Source organism: Canis aureus, chromosome 37, assembly GCF_053574225.1.
Source record: "Canis aureus isolate CA01 chromosome 37, VMU_Caureus_v.1.0, whole genome shotgun sequence".
Classification (NCBI taxonomy): Eukaryota; Metazoa; Chordata; class Mammalia; order Carnivora; family Canidae; genus Canis; species Canis aureus.
The window spans coordinates 2,319,719-2,342,773 of NC_135647.1; the positions used below are offsets into that span (position 1 = coordinate 2,319,719).

The 23,055-nt window shown below is 48.4% G+C and overlaps 2 protein-coding genes across 4 annotated transcripts; both read right to left on the reverse strand.

Moving 5' to 3' along the window:
* Window positions 1-659: 659 nt before the first annotated feature.
* On the reverse strand, window positions 660-8,050 carry LOC144306755 (endogenous retrovirus group V member 2 Env polyprotein-like). The gene is made up of 2 exons (XM_077886311.1): window positions 7,732-8,050; window positions 660-2,381 (listed from the first exon to the last, which is right to left on the reverse strand). The coding sequence occupies exon 2, from the start codon at window positions 2,141-2,143 to the stop codon at window positions 800-802; it is 1,344 nt and encodes a 447-aa protein (XP_077742437.1). The 5' UTR covers window positions 2,144-2,381; window positions 7,732-8,050; the 3' UTR covers window positions 660-799.
* A 1,619-nt stretch (window positions 8,051-9,669) lies between these two features.
* Window positions 9,670-22,131, reverse strand: LOC144306753 (butyrophilin subfamily 2 member A2-like). 3 transcript variants are annotated; one of them, XM_077886308.1, is made up of 7 exons: window positions 21,261-22,120; window positions 20,161-20,508; window positions 14,939-15,220; window positions 13,402-13,602; window positions 12,981-13,001; window positions 12,859-12,885; window positions 9,670-11,331 (listed from the first exon to the last, which is right to left on the reverse strand). In XM_077886308.1, exons 1-7 carry the CDS (start codon window positions 21,343-21,345, stop codon window positions 10,712-10,714), a joined length of 1,584 nt encoding a protein of 527 aa, XP_077742434.1. In that variant the 5' UTR covers window positions 21,346-22,120; the 3' UTR covers window positions 9,670-10,711. The 3 variants fall into 3 exon arrangements, with proteins under 3 accessions (XP_077742434.1, XP_077742435.1, XP_077742436.1); XM_077886309.1 differs by lacking the exon at window positions 12,981-13,001 and having other exon boundaries at window positions 21,261-22,131; XM_077886310.1 differs by lacking the exon at window positions 14,939-15,220 and having other exon boundaries at window positions 21,261-22,116.
* Window positions 22,132-23,055: the final 924 nt, after the last annotated feature.

A 23,055-nucleotide genomic window follows, 5' to 3' on the forward strand; every position in this document is an offset into this window, starting at 1 on the left:
ATTGACGCGAGGCCAAGGAAAGATCAGGCCGTGTTTATTGGGGGTTTATGCTCCAAGACCAGGGAGGCGGCCCAGGGAGCTAAGGTCTCAGCCCGCTCGCTGACAAAACCCCAGAAAGCCTGGAAAGAGGCTGAGGAGGGCAGGATAGACGTCCTGGAACCGAGGGGTGGAGATTCGGGAAGCTGTGCGCAGGCGCGGAGGCGGCACCAGCCTCCCACGCCTCCTTAGCATCTTCAGCCTCCACCCCGGGCCCTGACCGTGAGCACTCCAAAGAGGAAAAAAGTAGGTGAAGGGTCGGCGCCACGGTCCACCAGGTCACAATCTGGTTTCGCCCGGTTTCTTCTGGCAGACATCCAGCTTCAGCATCCCTGGAGACGTGCTCACAAACGGGTAGCTCCGCCTTGTCTTCTGGGTGAGCCGCTGGTGAGGGCAGGGGTGGGGTACCAGACACAGCCCCTGTGCTTGCTAGCTCATTCCCCTGAGAGGTTTTACTCTCCTTATTTCTGAGGAGGAGGGGCTGAAGGTCTCCTCTTCTGAAACTGCTTCTTGCGGAGCCGGGGCGTTGTCCCTGTCCTGCCTGGAGGAGTAAAAATCTCGCTGACTGCTCTACTGATCTATAGGGTCCTTGTTCTTCTTGGGACTGGATAGGTGGGTCCCTTGTGCCACCATCATCAGTCTGACAGGAAACTGCTGTCTAGAAGACACAAACTTAACCAGAAGATTAAAGAGGCAAGGTCTGAATATTAACAAAAGAATTATTGGCACAAGCCAACCTAGGAAAGGAAGGTATCCTGTGATGTTAGGAGTCCTGAAGAGTTTGGGGATTGTGATTATAGAACCCATGCAACCATCTGGTTTGTCTGTAAATCTCCTGAATGTTTAGTTCAACTTCTCCAGAGATGCTGATGTATGTACAGCAGGTGTTGTTGACCACTGCACAGACACCCCCTTGTTCAGCCCGAAGATAATCTAGAGCTAACCGATTGTCAAGTATGTCATTAGCCAAGGAATCCAGGGACTCCTGGAGGCCCTCTAAGGCATCACCAGCGTTTGAGGCCAGGTTTTCAATGACCTGGGTAAGGTTTTTTAAGGTTGTTTCATGATAGGCAAACTCTCCCCAAGGGGCAGCCAGTCCCATGGCTTCTTCAGTTGCTCCCAAGATTAATCTGAGTGCTCTCGTATGTCTGGTTTGAGAAGTGACATTATATATAGTGGCGCCTAATCCTTTAGGGCCCAATCGTCCCAAAGTGCATTCTCCCCGGAAGTGAACATTATCTAAACACGAATAGGCCACTGCCTGAGGAGGCCAAGAGAAAGAGGAATTGGGGCTCCCTTCATAGGGTAGTTTATTTTGTGGTGGACCGCAGAGAAACAGATACCCAGGGGGAGCACATGCTTGGTGGGGTGAAGAGGAATTAAACCAGCTTCGTAAATGGGGACCCCAATTAGGTGCAGTTTTACATCTGGGCGACAGGGGCCCTCCATCCAGTGGCCCCCCACCTAGTTCTGAGTCCTCTTCTATTCCCTCCTGGCTATCAAAAGCAGATGGGGTCTGGTAGGTGAGCCTCCAGGAAGGGGTTGCTGTTCCTTTCCAGTATGTACAGGAGAAGTTAGGTTGATCGTCTGGAGAGAGTAGAGATGAGTCTACACACCAGTGGGTCTTGTTGGGGGTACATGTAGAGCTTGCAGAGGAGAATGACATAGGATAAATGGAGGGCAAGCTGCCCACATTGGTGAGGCAGGCGTTTGTCCGGCAGGGACAACAGGGCTGTCCCTGTTTTTTACAGAGAAGAGGCCGCTTAACCTGGAGACCAGTTTGATTCCAAGAGTCTGTAAGCCTGACACATTGCATAGCATCACGATCGTCGAGTTCTACCACTAGAAGTGGTATGCTCCTAACGGACCCAGAAGTCAAGGTGAGAGTAATATCCTCATTTATAGGTACAAACTGGAGCTTAGGAACCCCAACTTGTGGCTGTGGATGACAGATCCAACAATTGGAGAGATTATTTCCAGAGGCCACGATGCTAGAAAAATTGACAATTGAGTTTTCTCTCCAGGTTGCCCCCACTTTGCTATTTTCTTCCCAACTCATTCCCAGGAGAAGGGCCAAGAGGAGGGTCCACTTCATCCATCCCATCATTGGTTTTGATCTTCTAGACCCCGTAAGGGCAGAATGGGTCTTTCCCAGGGAGGGGAGATGACCGGAAACAGTACTCACAGAGAAGGAAAAGTAAAACAAAGGCAACAAAAAGCAAAGTTGGCAAACCGAAGCACCAATCACTTATCTGACTATGAGGGTCGCTTCTCAAATAAGTGCTTGAGTTCTTCTACGGGCTCACATGAGTAAGATGGTCCAGGCCTTTCAGGAATTTCTGAGCCTGTCCAGGAGAAAAAGGTATCAGCCTGGAAAGATATACGCAGCTAGGAATTCCTTGCAGCTTAACTGCTATTGGGGTGGCTAAAATCACCCAATAAAGGCCTTTTCACTTGGGTGGCAACTGATCTTCCGGGGAGTCCTCCTTCCAGGGTTTTAAGGAGATCAGATCCCCTGGATTAATTGCAGTGGTGGTGGTTGGAGGGGTTCTCTTCTAAATTACCTCTAGGGGGGTGCTGGTGGTATGTGATTAGCATAATCCCTAAAGCTTTTTGCACCTAGCCCAAATAAAATGCTGCAAACTCTGGCTTATTTTCCCATCTAGTAAAATACCAGAGTTGAGCAGGGGTCTCCCATGTCATTTCAAATGGGTTGAGTCTTAGGTTAATCTTAGGGGCAGTGGCAATCCTGAGTAGTGCCATAGGAAGCAATTGAACCCAAGGTTCATAAGTTTCTTGACAAAGTTTTGCTAAAGTCCCTTTTAGGGTAGGATTCATCTTGTCATCCTTCTCTGAGGAATGGAGGCGCCAGGGAACATACAATTTATAATTTATTCCCACAGCTGCCGAAAGGCTCTGGGTGATTTTAGCTGTAAATGGAGGCCTGTTATCGCTTTGGAGAGACTTGAGAGCCCTAACCAGGGGAATTCTCTTTTTGGAAGGAGTTCTTGACCTTGGTTGCCTTCCCAGACTAAGTGGGGAAGGCTTCTACCCATTCAGTAAAATTATCAACAAACATGAGGTGGTATTTGTAGCCCACTCATGGTGGAAGCTGGGTAAAGTCTACTCACTTGTCTTCTCCAGGATATGTCCCCTGGTGTTGGACTGGTGTAAGAAGTGGGAATCAAATGGATGGGTTTGAGATGCATAAATTATAGGCGAGGGTAACTTGTTTTATTGTCTAAGTCCCTATCCTGAAAAGACCCTTTGCACCAAGTCCCAAAGGATGTCTCTTCCATAATGGGTGGCATCATGGAAATGTTGGGCTTCTAGAATGAGAATTTTGTTCTCTCTCCTAAGCCACCTAGTGCTTTGTTCTGTATATCCCCATGTCTCAGATCTTCATGTTCCAGCAGCAGGTATTGAGGGCAGCTGGGGAACTGGTAATAATCTGAGCTGGCTCTTGTGCTAAGGTGGCCTGTTTAAACAGTTGATTGGTCAGCCTTAATACCTTCTTCAATTACAGAGGTCTCATCTTTCTGACAACTTTTACAATAGACTCCAGATACCTGATTGAGAAGTTGCGCTATCTCCAGGAGGGTGAAATTTAGGGCTTTATGTTTTATTGATAAATTTGTAACTGTTAACATTCCCCTTACTTTCCAGAAGAAAGAATTATTATTATGAATCAGTATAGAGACTTCAGCTTTTCCCTTCTCCCAACTGTAAGGCCCTAATTTGGGCTATCAGTTTAGTCTTTTGGGTGGGCAGAGCATTGAGGTGGAAAAGCTCAAGCCTCTATGACTCTACTTAGGCTCATTATGTAGCCTGGCTTCCAGATGCCTCCTCCGCAAAACTGCTCCTGTCCATAACCGACACCAGATCTGGATGGTCAAGGGGTTTTTCTTGAAGGTCAGGTCTACTAGAATATGTCTGTTCCATTGTCTCCACACACCAATGCTGGAAACCTTCCTCTTCTACAGACGGGAGCAGGGGAGCAGGGTTTAGTTTGGCACACATTTAAAATAACATCTGGGGAATCTAGCGAGAGGACCTGATCCTTAGTTAGCCTTTCTCTGGTCAGCCAGTGGTACTCTTTAATTTCTAGTACTGTCTGAACCTGATGGGTAGTCAGCAGTTGACCCAGGTCAGCTTAGGGGTCTCGCTCACTAAGAGAGCTGGGCTGCTACTGCTTATAAGCAGCTGGGCCATGCCTGTGCAACTGGGTCTAGTTATTTTGAAAAACAGGCTACCAGTCTCTGATCAGGGTCCAGCTTTTAAGTCAGGACCCCCAAAGCAATTCCCTGCCTCTCAGGGACATCTAAGTAAAAGGCTTATCCAAACTTGGGCAGGGGCCCCACCCAATCCAGTTTTCAAGGCTTTAAAAAGGCCCAGTGACATCCGTGTTGTTGGGGTCCCTTTCTCCCCACTCAAGGCCTATAAGGGGAGTTAGCATCAGACCATAATTAGGGAACCAGATGCAACTGAGCTCTGCCATATCCTGAAAGCCACAGAGAGTTGCTTTCTGGTTTGGGAAATGGGCATAGTGCTGGTGGTCCTCTTGGGATACCCAGTCTGGTGTGAGGATCAAGTCCACATATTGGCCCTATTGTTGTGATATGTGGGCTTTTGATGGGAGAACCCTATATCCTCTCTTAACTAGAAAATTTCAGGTTTGTATAGTCTTATTATCTGAGGCCTGCTTAGCCAAACTGGCTATTAGCAAATTCTCAACATACTGTAAGAGGATCCCATCTCTCACTTTTAATTCCCATTTAACTGTCTTGCATAGTACATTTCCAAATAGATGGGGGCTGTCTCCAAAGCCCTAGGGAAGCACTGTCCAGGTGTACTAAGTAGCCCCTTAAGTACCAGGAGTTTTTCATTCAAAGGCAAGTAAATCTTGACCCTCCTCGTGATGGAATATGCAGAAAAAGGCATCCTTCAGGTCTGGCACAGTGGAAAACTGAGCATCGCCTGGGACCTGGCTAAGCAGATGATTCAGGCTGGGTACTCTTGAGTGTAGGGGAACAATTATTTTATTCACAGCCCTCAAATCCTGTACAAAGAATATTCCCCACTGGACTGCCTCACTGCGAGATCTGGGGTATCACATGGGGATTGACAAGGTTCAATCAGCCCATACTTGAGAAATTGTGAAATTAATGACTGTGTTCCTCTTAAAGATTTACTCTGTATAGGATCCTATTATTCCCAAGGACAGCCTGCTCTGGCTTTTAACTTTATCTGAATGGGGTAGACATTTTTTGCCTCACCCAGGACATGAGTGTCCCACACAGGTGGAGCTACTCAGTTTTGTGTTCTGAGCAATATTTAAGGGCTCAAATCTGGGACCATCCAGCAGTGCCTGTGGATGAATTTGGGTTTCTGTTCAATTTTCATCTTAGTACCAACCCTTTTCAAGGTAAAACATGGCTCCAGAATCATTTAGCAGACCTCTCCCCACCAGTAGGGTCATCAGAAAAGAATGAGTAATAACATTTGATCCGGCTTCACAAGCCAGGGGAAGAGTAAGCTGTCTTACCTTTGACTGTCCATCTATCCCAGTTACCGCACAGTCATGGTTAGAGAGGGGCTGATCATCAACAGGGTGAGGCGGGACAGAGGAGGCGGCTCCAGTATCCACAGGGAATTTAGTTTTTCTATCCACCATGTCAAGGGTGACCCCAGGCTCCACTGGCATGATGGTGATGGGCCTGGTGGGCGCTCAGGCCTCTTCTCTACAGTTGTGTGGCCCTGCTTCCAAGAGGCTGGCCAGGAGGAAGCCAGTCAGCTAGGGCAGCCAGCTGTCCCTTCCACTGGCCTTCCTGTCTGCAGGATGCACATTTGTTCCATCCAGGTGGCCTCTGCTCTGATCATATGGCTCAGGCTAGAGTCTTCCAGGCCTCCTGGGATCACCCTGAGGTGGTGGGCTGTACCAGGGCAGCCAGATCTGCACCTTTTTGACTAACCTTTTGTCTTATTGGCCTCCTCTGCCCTGTCTCAATTGTTCAAAACCTTGAAAGCCTCCTCCACCAAGGGTGACAGCAGGGTCTGAGAGCCTGACTCTAACTTTCATAGAATCCTAATATCCGAGACAGATGGGGTGATAAAATGCATGGCCAATAAAGACTTCCCCGCTGCTGACTCTGGTCTCCACTGGCATATTATCAGAAGCTCTCTATCACTGGTTTAGAAAGACAACTGGATTCTCATCCTCTTCCTGAGTTGTTTCCCTCACTTTGTTGTAATTAACTGGTTTCACAATGCACTTCATCCCTTCAGAAAGGCAGGTAACGAAGTGCCTCATCTGCACCTTGTCCGTTCTGCCCTCATAATCCCATTGTGGGTCCTCGTCAGCGACAGCATTTCCTTCTACCCAAAGCACTCTGTCCCCTGGGCTGGCAGGTACCAGACTGACAGCATACTCACTAGCCTCCTAAAGATCCTGTCTTTCTCATCTAGGGTGCAACAGTAAGGACTATGATGACACCTTGTCAGGTGAGAAAGGAGGTTAGTTAATTTAATAAATGCATCTCTAAATTTAGAGGGTTTTCTGGAAAAATGGCCAAACTTTTCTTTCCACAGCCCCAGGTCTGTGAGGGAGAAAGGGATGGGAACTCTGGTCACTCCTCCCTCGGGGATGGCACAAGAGTCCCTTAATTTGGGGTCTTGGTATTTCTCCCCACTTCTGAGATCTTTTGCAAAACAAGTCCAATTGCAAGATTGTATTAAAACTTAATGATCCATTTTGGGGCCACAGTTCCTGGTCTCCTAAGTTATGTTGGAGCCAAACAGTATTGTAAAAAAAATATATATATATATATTAATTTCCTTTTCTTCAAACCATCCAATTTAAATTGATCCCAATGATTAAGAATATATCCTAGAAGGGAATCCTTTGTCACATCTAAGGTGCTGACCAGGTTGGGTAGTTAGACAAAGCTGGTGACTTAATTAAAAAAAAAGGTGAAAGTTGACTAGCAGGTGTCATCCCTGGGACTTTGTGTCTGTGTGAATAATGGACTTGTTCTCGTCCCACTTGGGCTTTTGGTAGAGGCAGACCAGTATGATGAGGCAATCTTGATTTCTTAAAAAAGGCAGCTTCCAGTACAGAAAACGATTAGTCCCTTGAGGCCCCCGAATCCAAATCAACGTCTGGATTTCTTCCGTCTTACACCAGAACCAAGTCTGGCTCACCAAGAATTTTCCTTCCCTCTAAATAGAATAAATTACCAAATGTTTCACAAGACAAACAAAAAGGGAAAAGACAGGATGATCACCGGCAAGACAAGACATGGTAGGAAGTTAACATGCCACTTTCACAAAGACAATGAGATTTCTCAGGGCGACAGCTGATCTGAACCCCAAAGAAAATAACAGAGTCTGGGAATAATTCTGGGTTTTAAATAAACCCAGGAAACAGAGACCAGCTAGAAGAAAGCCAGGGGAGGGGCCACGAGGCATAAGCCACGAGTCACGGGGGGAGGGAACGCTTAGGTCGGGCTCGGCCCCCCCAGAGGACCTCCAGTGACCCCGCAGGGGATCAATACCGGGGAGAAGAGTGTGGGCACAGGGACACTCGGCCCCGCAACGCTCGACCAGAAGGCCTCCCTCGCCGGGGAAGTGCAGAGCCAAGCGACAGACGGGCAGGAATCCGCGAAGCCTCTGAGCCGAGGCAGGGGCCGAACTTACCGAGCACCGGGCGTCCTCGGGAGCACGAGTCCCGGGGGGCTCCGGGGACAGACGCCGGCGACTCCCCAGCGGGCTGGGGCGGGAAAGGCGCGGAGCCGGGAAGCTGCGCGCAGGCGCGGGGGATGCACCTGCTACCACCTGCCTCGCGCGCCTTATTAGCATCTTAAGTCAACACCCCTGGCCATGACTGTGAATATTATAATAAGGGGAAAAGTAGGTGAACGGTCGGCGCTGGGGTCCACCGGGGCAACAAGCCAGTTTAGTCCGGTTTCTCCCGCGGAGTTCTTTCTGGCAGACATCCTACTTCCGCATTCCTAGGAGATGTCAAGAACGACTTGCTCCGCCTTGTCTTCCAAGGTGACACGCGGGGAGGCGGGGGGGAGGGTGTCCAAACACAGCCCCTATTCGCTCTTGAGACCACCTTTGATGGCAAAGTTAGGAGGGTCTCCTGGAGGAAGTGATGGTTCTGGGGAGACTTGTCTGCTGCGTGACTCCCCTCCTCTTAACCCCACTCATCCCCCTTCTCATTTCCTGCCTCGCGTTAGTTTGGAAGAATTTAAATGCCTAAACCAAGTGTTTGACGTTATTCTTTATTATACAAGCGATTTCCCACAAGGTACCCCACGGTCCACCCCCCACCCCCCACCCCCGCCTTTCTCAGAGTCGAAACCTTTCTGAGAAGGTCAGGGTTGAGTTCGGCACAAGTGACAGCGTTTAAAAGAAATACAAACCTGCTCAAAGCTTTATTGTCCGGAATGCTGAAACACTGGAACGCTGTAATTTGCTTAAAATCAGCATAGCCAGTTAGTGACGCAGGGAAGGGGAGGGACTCCATTGTTAGGGAGGCTCCATTTCCCTTCTCTCTGCAAGGCCCAATTTACTCATGTTCTGTATTTCCCCTGCACCTGAGTAAACCGAAGAAGCTCTGTTCCCACTCCGAGAGGGAGACATGAAAGTTCATCATTCTGAGTTTCCTCCTAGGCCCCCATACACCTGGTAACATGTAAGAGGAACCAGATCCTGAGCATGTTCCAGAACATTAGCTTCCAACAAACCTCGGTTTTCACTGGTGCCAACCCCCTACCTCCATGATTTATGGAATTACGCTTGACACCTTTGATTGAACCCTACCTTGCATTCCTTAAGGAACATATGCCCCTTTCCAGTATAAACCCCTAACTCCAAGTGAGGAGGAAACTCACTTCTCTGAGTCTCCAAGACACTCCCATCTGCTATACTCTATCACTAATCCTAGTCAATAAACTCCGCTCTTGCTTTTTCCTGGCTCACATTTGATTTCTATCCCACTCAAAGCCCAGGACCCTCTTGGTGGGTCCTGCAGAAACCCCGCTGGGTCTTTGGGCCTGCCCTACCCACTGCTTCTCTGACTCTACTTTTTTTTTTTTTTTTTTTTAAGATTTTATTTATTTGAGAGAGAGAGAGTGAGCACAAGCAGGGGAAGGGAGGAAGCAGACTCCCCACTGAGCATGAGGCCCCACATGGAGCTTGATCCCAGGACCCTGAGATCATGACCTGAGCTGAAGGTAGAAGCTTAACCAACTAAGCCACCTGGGAACCCCTAGCCTACTTTTTACAACTGGATTACTACTATTTAAGCCCTCACTTTAGATACCTGACTTGGTTCCAGGATCCTCTATCCTGGTTCTCAACATATGATTTGAAGATTTCTGGCAAGGTGGGGGGATCCCCTGTTATACTTTCAAGGAGTCTGTAAGGTTGATACTCACTAGTGTACAGTGAAGCATACTAGAGATGACATGGCCTGTGATACCTCAACACTAAGGACAGACGTACCTGTGAGGGTCTAGCCCATCTTTTAGTGAAAGCCAGATATTAGATTTGTGAAAACCTTAAAGAATGCTACATTTCTCAATAAAATCTATTTTACTTTAGAAACAAGTTATTTTTCATAACACATTTTTATATTAACTTATAATGGGTTTATTATTGCTATTTTAATATAAATTGCAAATACATTTTTTATATGTCTCAGTTTCCATCTTCAATGCCATAAATATTGGCAGATATAACCCAGCTGAGCAAAAGCTCTTTGAGGCCCTCAATAATTTTTTTAATTTTTGTTTATTTTTAAGGTTTTATTTATTTAGTGAGAGAGTGGGGGAAGGGCAGAAGGAGAGGGAGAGAGGGAATCTCAAGCAGACTTCTCACTAAGCACAGAGACAAGGGGCTGGATCTCAGGGCCCTGAGATCATAACCTGGGTTGAAATCAAGTGTCGCACGTTCAACTGACTGCACCACTCAAGAGACCCTCTCCATAATTGTTAATGTTTAAAGGCAGCCTGAGGTCAGCTGCTTTTCCCACTGAACCTGAACCTGGGGACCTGCCAAGTTGGGGGTACTCACCTGCTCAGGTGGGACCATAAACCTTAGGCCATACTCAGGAACTGAGTATTGACTTCTAGGCTATTGAGGGGAGACCTGAGCCAGGCTGAGATGTGTCTTTATCCTCATCCTCCTTTAGCTTAGAGGCCAGGAGAGTTGTGCTGTGTGGTCTGGAGATGCCAGGGGAGGGGTGGGAACAGACCACCAGCTCCAGAGCTCCCTCAGCTATCACAGCAAGGCTCAGAGCACCCACACCCTAGGTCCCCATGCACCCCCTGGCTGGCTTCCTTTATGCCTGACCTCCACATGTGGCTTTCCTCCCCTGGCAGCCTGGTGTGTTCAGCTGCCTTCACCCTGAGTCACTCTGATCTGAAAACCTGTCACTTTCTCACACGTTCCTCTTGGGTGTGAGCCATGTGGTGGCCCTTCTTGGAACTGGCCCCTACCCCACGATACCAGCAAATGAGTTCCTAAAGCAGCAGCCTAATGAGGGGCTGGGCCTGAAAAGAGTGTGAAAGGAGCCTCCGGAGGAGGTTCTCTCAGGTGCCCAGAGGGAAGAAGGGCCCATTTCCTTCCAGGGGTGCTGTGCGTTGGTGGCAGGAGGGCCAGGGCTTCTCTACTTGGGTCTGAGGCCAGGGAACTGATGGTGGCTGCGATGGGGCCCCGTCCTGTGGAGGATCAGGCCGCCCTCAGGCACTGTGACCCCCCGGGCCCCAGTGAAGGCTGGACAGATGAGGAGCAGGCTATCATCAGACCCGAGCCTGAAGAAAGGCTTCAGGGGCCCAGAAAAGGGTGACCGGGGACATGTGTAGATATGTGATCTGTCCCTCATGTTGTAGAAGGAGATATCTCCAGCTTCATAGTCCAGAAAGATGCCCACTCGGCGAAGACGCTCTTTCACGGGGAGAATCTTCTCGGGGGAAGACAGGGCCCGGTACTGGTTTCCAAACATCTCCAGGGTCCAGAAGCCATTCTGAGGAACCAACAGGGCCTCCCCTTTCCGCTCAACGCTGTCTCTACAAACCCCCACGGCCCACACCATCACATTTTCCACCTCCACCTCCCAGTAATGCCTCCCCGAGGAGAAGCTGTCCAGGCCTAGGACACAAGGCCGGCAGTCAAATCTCTCCAGGTTGTCAGGGACACTCTGCCTGGAGGGGCCTCGTCTCACTCCTCTTCTGTCCTCTGTCAGGAAGAGCTCAGGATGAGCAGTGTCGGGGTCAAGCACCACATCAGCTGCAGAGGAAGTGTCAGCGTGAGGCCTGGGGTCTCAAGAGATGGGCTATCCCTGTGCTCCAGAGAGGTCCCAGGAATGTGGTGGGAGATCCCTGTGTGGCCGCCTTTTCCATGGAGGCCCCTAGGTCCCAATTCCGAGGCAGCTAGCTCACAGAATCCGGGAGGTGACACTTCTCCCTCCCGTGTGACAGGGGCCTGGCCCCAGGGAGAGGACAATCAGGGCTCTAAAAAAATATGGGAAGGGAACACCTGGTGGTTCAGTAGTTAAGCATCTGCCTTTGGCTTAGGTTGTGATCCTGGGGTCCCAGGTCGTCAGATTGGATTGAGCTCTGAATGTGGCTCCCCACAGGGAGCCTGCTTCTCCCTCTGCCTGTATCTCTGCTTCTCTGTGTCTTTCATGAATAGATAAAAGCTTTAAAAAAAAATGCAGGAAGTTTGACGAATGGAAATTAATGGCTCCCAGTTTTGCTCCACATTCTTAGGTCAGCCCCCTTTTCTATTCAAGACATGGGTGGGGCAGGGACTCTCTTGAGTGAAGGAATTTTACAACCTGGCTTAAACCAGAAAAGAGGCCCATCCTGCCCCCTCTCCCAGTGAAGCAGTGAATGCCATTTTTTCCCTGCAGATTCCCAGGTAGTGAAAAGTCCTTTCGTTGATTCTCTGTACGGCACCAGTTTAACCAGGTAACAACAGATTTCAGTGACTCACAAGAGCACCCCACACAGGGGACAAAGGGAGGGTGATGTCTCCACAAGCCAACCTGCTTCTGCTTTAGCAACATGGGTCTGCAGCCTCTGTCTCTGACTTCTCTGGATGTGGGAAATGCTGCATATCCCTGACATTCTGCAGATTCCGCCCCTATAGGTATTTCTCAGCTGATCTACATTCTTACTGTGTTAACGTGATTTGTTGATATGTCTGACTCTGGCAGTTTTGAAATTCACCTACAAAGGAAAGGTGCAAGTACAATGGTATCTGGTAGAACCAGGATTCCTCAGTGCTTTTGAGCAGAAGGGGAGAAATCATAAGATGCAAAGCACTCTCTAGGATGGGGCCTTTGGATCCTATGCTCTCCACTGTGCTCAACCCTTGCTCCCATCAGAGGCCATACACAGAGCATCAGTGTTCCCATGGAGCAGGAAGGCATTCTGGTTCCCCAAGCAGCCACCCTTACAGGGGGCGTGAGGAAGCTTATTGCTTTTCCAACACATGGTTCTCCAACCCTGCGGAATCTATACCATCTTCCAAAGTAATCCAGGATTCAAAGAGTAACAACTAGTAAAATGTAACCTATGGGGTGGTCCATTATGTATGGTAAATGTCTGGTAAGCATAGATCAAATTATTCTAAACAAGAGGACAGTGGGAAGTAAGCCACAGCATCCTTCAGGAGCTGTGGGAATTCCCTAATGGCAGAGTGGACCAACTGGTGAAGGGACCCCAGCCCCCTGTTTGTGACCTCTAATGTGCCCTGTTGGCTGGCCTGGGGGCAGGGCTTGAAGCCTGAGGGCATGTCCAGGGTGCTCACCAGCATGTAGCAGGGATCGTCTCCAGTCTGCAAGGGGAACAGAGATGTGAGCTGCAGGAGCCAGTGAGTAGCCCAGCAGAGTACAGAATAGCATGGGCTACCCCCGGGCATGGCACACTTACGCAATTCTTCTTGAAGTTGCTCTGAAAAAAGAAACAGAAGCCAACTAATGTCCTCGACAGAAGAAATAAGAGAATTGGGGTTTGCAGTAAACAATGGGCCCTTTGTGAGCACCCCTCCTCCCCTGCCTTTCCCTACGGAGCTGTCAAGATTCCAGAAACCATCTGTGAGCCAGTGGCAGTATTATCAGTACTTACTAGGTTTGCTTTTGTTAGATGCTCTGGGGCTGCACACAGGTGAGGGCCCAGTGTCTGCAGGAGGCAGCAGGCAAGCCAGTAGGGTCAGTCCCCAGATGCCACTGTCCCCAGTCCCTGGCTGTGGCCTCTATTCATTCCCAACTCTGCACCCCCACCCCCACCCCCAGGCTTCCAGCTGTCAGAGCTGTGTCCCTGTGTGGCCGTAACCTGTCCTCCCATCTTTTACCTCGGATTTGACGTTCTTTCTCTTTTTCCACTTGTTCTTTCTCCGGTTCCTCACATGCAACTTCTTTCGCTTCATTTTCGACCTCTTTTCCCCTGTGGAGTTTCCTGACGAGACAGATGCTTCCAGCGGAGAAGAGGAGCAGAGAAGGCAAGACAGCAGCTAGGCTCACCATCCAGGGGAATGTGCTGGGAACAAAGGACTCTGAACAGGGAGCCAGAAAGGTCCCACTTAGAAGAAGGACAAGATGGACAAGATGCACATGGAAAGAGCTTCCTGGGGTCTCTACTCTGCCAGAAACCCCACAGAGGAGGTGCCTGGGGGGCTCAGTTGGTTAAGTGTCTGTCTTTGGTTCAAGTCATGATCCCATGGTCCCATTGAACTACCACAGCCGCCACCTGGCACAAGCTGCCATCCCTCCTTGCCTGAAATATTGCAGGCAATATCATCCCTACCCCTGCTTCTGTCCTCAGCTATCAGCCTAAGTGCCATCATGTTACTTCTCTGCTCCAAGCCTTGTAGTGTTTCCTATCACGCTCAGACTAACTCACTGCCTGTCCACCAGCCACACCTGCCTCTTGGGGTTCCTTGAAGCTGCCAGAGGAGCTACCTACCCATCCCTCCTCCAGGCTCTAAGCTCCAGGCTCTAAGCTCCATACTCTTGCCTCAGGCCCTTTCCATGTGCTGTTTCTGCTAACGGCGTTGCTTGGTTCAAATATCTGCACAGCTCATGCTTTACTTGCCCAAATGGCATCTTTTCAGTGAAGACTTCACTGACCATCCTATTTATAATGACAACTCCCTCATCCCCCAGCATGCCCTGTCCCCTCCCCCAATTAATTTCTTCTATAGTACTTATCACCATCTGATACAATCTGCAGTTTCATTATTTCACCTATTGCTCTCTGCCACTCTAGAATGTTAGCTCCATGACAGTAGGGATCTTTATGTATTTTGTTCATTGATTTATCTTTGGTCTTTAGAACAGTGCCTTGAACATAGGTAATACTTGTTATGTATTTGTTGAATGTATTCGTGCATGTCTGTAGTTAGAGAATCCCACCCACCGACCCCTACCTTAAGAAATTCCATGGGCGGGAAGGGAGAGACTCAGCAGGCAGCACCTCTGGGCGTAGCCACTTGCTCAGGCCACTCCACATTTACGATTGTCCTAAATATTTAAAAATTGCTGCAACGGGGCACCTGGCTGGCTCAGGAAGAAGAGTGTGTGACTCTTGATCTGGGGGTGTTATAAGTTCGAGCCCCACGCTGGGTGTAGAACTTAAATAAATAAATAAAATTAAAAAAAAAATTCCTACAGGATAAGAACCGTGACAGAGAAAAGACAATCAGAGAAGACTTTGATTTTGCCCTTGAGAAAAGACAAGGGGAGAGGTCTCGCCTTAGCTGCAGCTGCCAGCTATTCAGGGCTTAGGACCCTTCCACCCCACGCCTCTACCTACCCATCCCTCCTCCAGGCTCTAATATGTCTGAAGATCCTGCCTCCATGTGATGAGCCTCCAGAGGGCAGGGAACTAACCTGGGATGAAAATCACAGTTTCCCTCTCCTGGCCAAGCAGGGTGTTGTTGACAGAGCAGGATGCGTTCCTCACAGAGAAGTCCATGATGATCACAGCCATGCTGACCATGAAGAGGCCATTCGCATCCACAGTGTGAGCCTCCTCCAGGGCTGGCATGATCTCCCCATAAGGGTCCCTCCACGTGGCATGGGGCTCTGGGTACCACCCTATGGATGTGCACTCCAGCCGGATGCCTCCATCCTCGTGGCCCTTCATTTCAATGAGGGGCTTAGAGCCCAGGCCTGGGGACAGAGACCAGGGAACAGCTAAAAAGGCAATGGTGTCTTAGCCTGAGTGTCTTAGATCAGCTCTCAACAGGGAATGCTAAGGGGGAAGAGGAAGACAGCAAGTCACCAGTGGCCACCAAAGCTGGTTATGGGTATTCTACACATTCCCACAGTAGCCCTTCTGTGAGGCGGGGAGAGATAGAGGAGAGGAAGGAAGGAAAAAGACCCTGATCGGGGATAACATCAGGAGACCAGTGTGCCAATAAATCACAAGATCTCTGAGGACAGGATGACATGGCACTTCGCTTTGGGCTCTGACCCCATCACAGTGGCACACCTCCATCTGTCTCATACTAATTGTTTGTCAATTGCTTCATTCAGTCAGAGAATATAGTTTTCTCCCTTCTGGGTGAGTGTGTCCACTCTGACCTGAAACAGGCCAGTTGAGGATTTCTCTTTCTGTCCTGGGAGGACTGCTCAGTCTTGGTGGTCTCCTGAGGCTCTGGAGTCACAGGAGAAGGATAGAAGCCTGTCAGGCCAGCAGAATCTTAGGAAACTTTCTGACCTCAAGAGATTGTCCCTTCTCTCCTGGCTCAGGGCTTCCCAGGACCACAGGTCATCAGGAGTGGCAGGTTTTTAGGAGAATGGACAGAACTAGAATGCTGAACCAACCCTTACCCCAATTCAGAGATGATTACCTCTCGGGGGGCCCTGTCAGCCAGGGGATTTCCTCTACAACATCTACCTATTAGAAAGATCTGGGTGCTCCTGGGATCCTCAAGCTAACAGTATCATCTCCTCGACATCAGCAGAACATCACAAAAAATTCTGACTCTGAGCTCTTCCCAACTTATTGTCTTTAAAAGAATCTCTAAAAAGGGGCACCGGGGCGGCTTAGTTGGTTTAGCATCTGCCTTTGGCTTGAGTCATGACATAATCTCACGCTTCTGGGATTAAGCCCCATGTCAGGCTCTCTGCTCACCAGAGTCTGGCTTTGCCTGTTTGTGCTCTCTGTCAATAAATAAGTAAGATCTTAAAAATAATAAAAGCAAAATGTTTAAAAAAATAAGAGTCTCTAATAAAAGAGAATACTGGTACAAGACCTGCAAGTGCACAGTCCTAAGAAACTTCTTTAGCCAGGGGTCTTGCAGTCACCAAAGTCTTAAATTAAATTAAATTAAATTAAATTAAATTAAATTTTAGAACAGCTCAGCAAAATAAAATTCCTGTTTATTGTTGGATAATATTGTTTCATCCACACTTTTTTTTTAAGATTTTATTTATTGGGGCTCCTGTGTGGCACAGTCAGTAAAGTGACCGACTCTTGATTTTGGCTCAGATCATGATCTCAGGGTGCTGAGATCGAACCCTTGTCTGCCTCTACTTCGGGCTCAGCTCTACACTTAGCATGGAATCTTCTTGTCTCTCTCCCTCTATACTCTATACTCTCTCTCCCTCTATACTCTCTCACTCTTTCTTGCTCTCTCTTGAATAAATACATAATCTTTTAAAAAATAAGGATTTTCTTTATTTATTTGAGAGAGACAGGCAGAGCAAGCACAAGTGGGAGGGAGGGTGAGAGGGTGAGGGAAAAGCTGACTTCCTGCTGAGCAGAGATCCCTGCGCTGCCCCCCACCCCATTAGATGCTCAATCCCAGGACCCTGAGATGACCTGAGCCAAAGGCAGATGCTTGACAGACTGACCATAGGCACCTCATATTCAAATATCTTTTTTTTTTTTCCAAATGTCTTTTAAGTAATTTCTTTGTTGGAGAAGAAATGGGTAGGAAATATCAGAAAGGGAGACAGAACATAAAGACTCCTAACTCTGGGAAACAAACTAGGGGTGGTGGAAGGGGAGGAGGGCGGGAGGTGGGGGTGAATGGGTGACGGGCACTGAGTGGGGCACTTGATGGGATGAGCACTGGCTGTTATTCTGTATGTTGGCAAATTGAACACCAATAAAAAATAAATTTATTATAAAAAAAGTAATTCCTTTGTTAAGGCAATTCAAAATATTAAAAGACAAAATTAAAGCAATCATGTAAGTCTCAGCTACCTGCTCCATCTTATTTTTGCCAAGAAGAAATAAACCAAAAATAAAAAAACCTGAAAGACTGGCACAGAAACTCTAAAGTGTGAGAAGATTTAAAAGAATTTGGCAAGCTGGAAATAAATTCTACATAATGAGGTTCCATGGGGTTCAGCCAGGGCAAGATTGAGACAGTAGACATAAGGACAAAATCAGCCAGCCAGTCAACCGACCAAACAAAAAACCGATAAACAATTCTACAACTCAGCTCAGAGTGGGGCAGGCCAGACCTGAGTCGTGCTCACAGGAAAGAATAGAGGTTTCCTGTTACATACAAATCATCCTACTCAGCTGTGCAGTGTTGCTGTGAAGAATCAGGCCACCAGGGTTGAGAAATCCTCCTGCCACAACATTTTCTATTCATCCCATAGAAGGTTGCACTTCTAAGTGACAAAGATGGGGTCTCCTGGGGAGGCCACACTGTCCCCTAAGCCTTCCTTCCATTGGTCTAATTGACTGAAATGCCATTGATTTATGTGTATCTTAAAGGCTCTTCCAGCCTTCAAATGTTCCTTTTAAAGTATAATACACTGGCCCTGAGAGAGAGGTCATGCCTTAAAACCATTATTAATAAACTCTGGGACATGCCACTTCTCCCCTACAGCCTTGCCAAACTCCTACTGATTACATTGTCACTAGTTCTCCTAGGGGGCCAGCAGGCTTGGCACTGGAACACGCTTTAATAAAATCATCTGGACGCGTCAGTCATTCTCATATGATTAGGATTTGGGGAAAGGGGAGAAAAAACAAAATTAATATCTATTGAGACAAGGGATGTCCATATGCCCTCCCCCATGTGGTTACTGACAGGGGCTCTTCTCACTCTCAATGTCAGAGGGTTCAAATGACGAAGTATATGGTCCACTATCTGGCCCCCAGACTCCTAGCACTGGGCCAGATGGGACTTCCCATTGGTTCCTCTGGGGGAGCCCCCAGAGAGGTACAAATCTCTCCCTGACTTTGCTCCAATTGTGGTCATTTGCCATCCTTTCAGTGAAGATATTCCCCTCACTCCCCCTTGGACTCTCAACCCCTTCTCTGCTTTTTTCCACAGTACTCACCACCATCTAAGATACAGTTTAATTCAGTAGTTTATTGATGGGCTCTCTGTACTCTCTAGAACTCGGGCTCCATGAAGTCAGGAACCTTCCTGTATTTTGTTCACTACTTTGTCTTCAGTTACTTGGAACAGTAACTTGAATATAGGGGCTTGTTAATAACGGATTTGTTCAATGAACTTATGAATGTCTGTCATGTGAGGGAGCCCAAAGATAAATTTCCCCACTCTGCCTTTTTTTGTTTTGCCCTTTTTAAATGTGTTTATTGAAAATTTAAAAAATATATATGTGGCTCACATTTGTGGCATATATTTTATTGCTAGTGAATTGTTTTGCTTTAGATGAACCACCATGCATCATTCTGATTGCCTCCAAAGTCTTGATGGTTTAAACTGACTCTGAAAGTTTGATATCAGCAATGTATTTGTTTTTCACTCATTCATTTTACAACTATTTATTAAGTATCTACTAGGTGTCAAGCAACTTGCTAGATGCTAGAGATAAAGTGGTGAATAACTGCTATTGTTAGATCCTGATTGGTTCTGGTTATGATTAGGACAATAAAGCTTAAGAAAAAAAAAAAAAGTCCAAAGGGGCACCTGGGTGGCTCAGTTGGTTGAGTGAGTATCTGTCCTGGGCTCAGGCCCTGATCCAGGGGTGCTGGGATGGAGCTCCACATTGGGCTCCCTGCTCACTGGGGAGTCTGCTTCTCTCTCTGCCCCTCCCCCACCCATCACTCATGTTCTGCTACTCTCTCAAATAAATAAAAACTTTAGGAAAAATTTTTTAAAAAGAAGAAATCGATTGAAAATCAAATGAGAAACACTAGTCTTTGAACTTAATGAAAAACATATGGAGCATCATATACTATTGGTAAGAGTGTATATTAGCATGAACATTTTGGAAAATAAATTTGTAGTATCTATTACAGAGGAAGAAGAGAAATACTTCTCATCATACAACACTTCTAGGAACATGCTTCAGTTGGGGATTTTGAGAGGGATTTTGTTATGAATTATACCCCCCCACCCGCATTCACATGTTGGAGTTCTAACCTCCAATACCTTTGGATGTGAAGAAGAGATCAGTAGGTACAGAGAAAGATACCAGGCTTGTGTCCACACAGAGGAAAGGCCATGTGAGGACACAGCCAGAAGGTGACCATCTGCAAGCCACGGAGAGAGGCCTCAGAAGCCAAACCTGTGGGCAGCCTATCATGGTCACATGGGTTATTGTTCATAGTTCCGGAATCTGTATATTAACTTTTTTAATAAGGATTTTATTTATTTATTCATGAGAGACACAGAAAGAGAGACAGAAACACAGGCAGAGGGAGAAGCAGGCTCCATGCAAGGAGCCCAATGTGGGACTTGATCCCAGGCCCTGAGCCAAAGGCAGACAGACGCTCAACCGCTGAGCCACCCAGGTGTCCCTATATTAATGTTTTATAAGTTTTTCTGGATGTGTATTATATATCACAATAAAAATATCCAATTAATTATAAAACGAGTTGCTGGGAAAAACCCTTAGAGATCTCTTAGTAGGCATAAGAATTATCTGTGGGAGTTAAACCTTCACTCTAGCTCAAGGCTACAGTGGAGTTCTGCATATGCTTCTCAGGAACTGACGCCCACACTGAAGCAAGGCAAACCCACTCATTTGGTCCTTGGGCCAGAAGAAGCTACCTTCCTGTTTAAAGGGGATGCTAGGCAAAAATCTGCTGGGCTGCAATGGTCCTGAGGTTGGGAGAGAAACTCTTCCTAAGGGTCACACTGAAAAAAACTGAGCAAAACGAAATGACGCACTTGCCACCATCAGGTGCATAACAGCCTCATCATAGGATCTGCCTTCTTGGAAGTAACAGTGGTAGATGCCGTTGTCATGGGCTGTGACATTGTGTATGATGAGTGCCACGCTCCCCTTGTTGATATGTTCGCTCACAAAGGTGGTTCTTCCTTGATACTCCTCCATCTGCTCCTCTGTTCTCTCCCGCCCAGCCTTATACACGAGCACCGCCAGGGAGAACTGAGATCGGAACCAGCGCACCTCCATGTGCTCTGCATCCTTCTCGGGTGACAGGTGGCAGTGAAACTTGGTGTTTTCTCCCGCCATGGCCAGGACTGCATCTGTCGGCCCCACAACAGTAAACTGGGCTGTTCAACAAAGGAGCAGAACAAGGCATGGACATCAGATATCAAAGGCAGGAAAGGCAGTGGTTATTCCAGGGGACAGATGTATTCTTTCTAGAGCCACAGGGGCTTCCTGAGCTGAGCCAGTCAGTGTGGTTGGTTGGCAGTGACAGATGCCTGGTGGGGGATCCACCGAGGTTGTGAATACTTATTAAGAAGCACACACTGAGCACTGTGCCAGCAGACCCTGTGCTTACAGAGATTTTTCCCCTATTCCCAATGTAACACAATGCCTGGAGTCTAGGATAAACTTGATCTGTCCATTGTGGTAGCCACTAAGTCCCCACTGGAACGTACTTTAAATGAAAAGTACACACACACACATTTTAAAATGTTAGAATAAAAAATGTGAAATATCTCACTGTTAATAATATCTTACATGAATTAAAAGTTTACATACCAATATTCTGGTTATTTGGGATTAAAAAACATGCATTATTAAAACTTATTTCATCTATTTCATCTGTCCCTTTTTACTATTTTAAATGTAGCTACCCAAGCACTTAAAATTGTACGGGCAGCTGGCCTTTGGGCCCTGCCTGTATTTCTATCCGATGGCGATGATGTAAATTCGGTGCACACGAGGGGAGTGAAAGTTGCTTGAACCCCAACCGCAGTACTGATGCATTTTACCTCTCGGCAGACTGAAGTGTTGACCCCCCACCTCCCACTCCCGCCCGGGAAAGCCGACGGGAGCCAGAGGCAGGCGCCCTTACCTGAGAGCAGTGCAGAGCCCCCGAGCATCACGACGAGCAGAAGGGAGCCGGGCGCGGAGAAGCGCAGAGCAGCCGCCCGCTCCATCGGCGAACCCGGAGGGTCACCCGGGGGCGTCTGCGACCCGAGGCCGGGGCGAGGGGACGGTGCGGGGTGCAGACGCAGAGGGATCAGCCACCGAGCCTGGGCACCGCCTCTGATGGATAGCAGACCTTCCTGGGACCCGCCCCGCGATGCTCAGCGCCCCTCCTCTCCCGGCTCCGTAGTCTCCTGACGGACCCGTCAGACATCCCAAGGAATAAGCCAACCACGCGACCATCCGGGAGGCCGTTTTCCGCCCTCCCCGGCTCACTCCTCTGGCCAGAGTTGAGTTTCTTCAGGTGTCACTTGATACTTTTCCATCGCCTCCCCCCACCTTCCACCCCTCCCGGGGATCGCTCAGAGTGATGGCAGGGAAAGCCAGACCCCTCTCCCGGGGACTGCCTTCCCCCGAATCACCTCCCACCCACCGCCCCAGCCCTGCCCCCGAGGGGCGAGCGCGACCCTCCCTTTCCGACCATCTCGAAATAACTTCTGCGTTATTTCTCCTCTGACGCTCAAATGATTTTCCTGTCGTCCTTCTCCCTAATCTCATAGTCATAATCAGAGAACGATACATCCTGAAAGCGGAGGGAAAAAAACCTTTATTCGCCTCCCACGAGGCGCGGCGTGGGCAGCGGCGGGACCTGGCACAAGCTCCAACTCTATTCTGGCCGCGGAGGCCCAAGAGGTCAATGAAGGGTCTAGAGCCCCGGATTGGCCGGCTGCGGGCCAACCAGCCAATGGTATCCCTAAAGGCATCTTCTCACCAGTCACCAGGCGGAATACACAACAGTGGAAACTCGTACAGCTGCGCGTAGCTTTTGAGATTATCTGGAGTTTTAAAACGTCCTTTTTCTTCTCTCCAGAAGGAAGGGCTAAGCACCAGGAAAGGCGTCAGTGCGTAGACACTGGGGGTGCGGAGGGGGTGAAGGAAACAGAGGCTTTCTTCCTTCCAAAGCCAGAGGACTGTTCCAGGTGCTGGACTTGTGGGGGCCTAGGCTAGTGAAGGAGAGAGAGAGAGAGAGAGAGGAGGGGTAGAGAGAGACACAGAGACAGAGAGGGAGAGAGAAAGAGACAGACAGAGAGAGAGGAGGGGGAGAGGGCGGGAGGGGGAAGAGGAGAGGAGAGAGAGAGATACACAGAGACAAAGAGAGAAAGAGAGAGAGAAGAGGGAAGAGAGGGAATGCAGGGAAGAGTAGGGAAATTGATGAAGAAGGAAGCCAGACAGCAGCTGCAGTACGTAACACCTTATCATTCATTCAAAAACGACTGAGTTTTTGAGATACCAAGGAGAGGATGTGAGATGTGAACATCCCTTTCCTGGAGGAGTTGGCATCTAGTGGAAGATGGCATCCAACAAAGACTTTCTAGTTGGGATTCATGGTCTGCCAGTAGAGGGTCTACACCCACACAGTATTCCCGTCCCATGCCCCACAGACCCCAATCAGGTCACTAGATAGCTTTCTTCTAGAACAATCTTCTCAAGGCACATTTCTTAATATTTCCCCAAGTGCTTAAATGCTTCCTGGAAAGGCCTCCAAATCCCTTCTGGTCCACTTCAGGCCTACACTGGCCTGGTACAGCAGAGCTCACAGTCCTGAGGCCCACACTCCTCACCCACGTGGCTCTCTATTTCTGCCTCTAGAGTCCCGTTCTCCCTGAACGATTCTACATGTTCCCCATTTGCCGTGTTCTCAGACTTTCTGGACCCCCAAG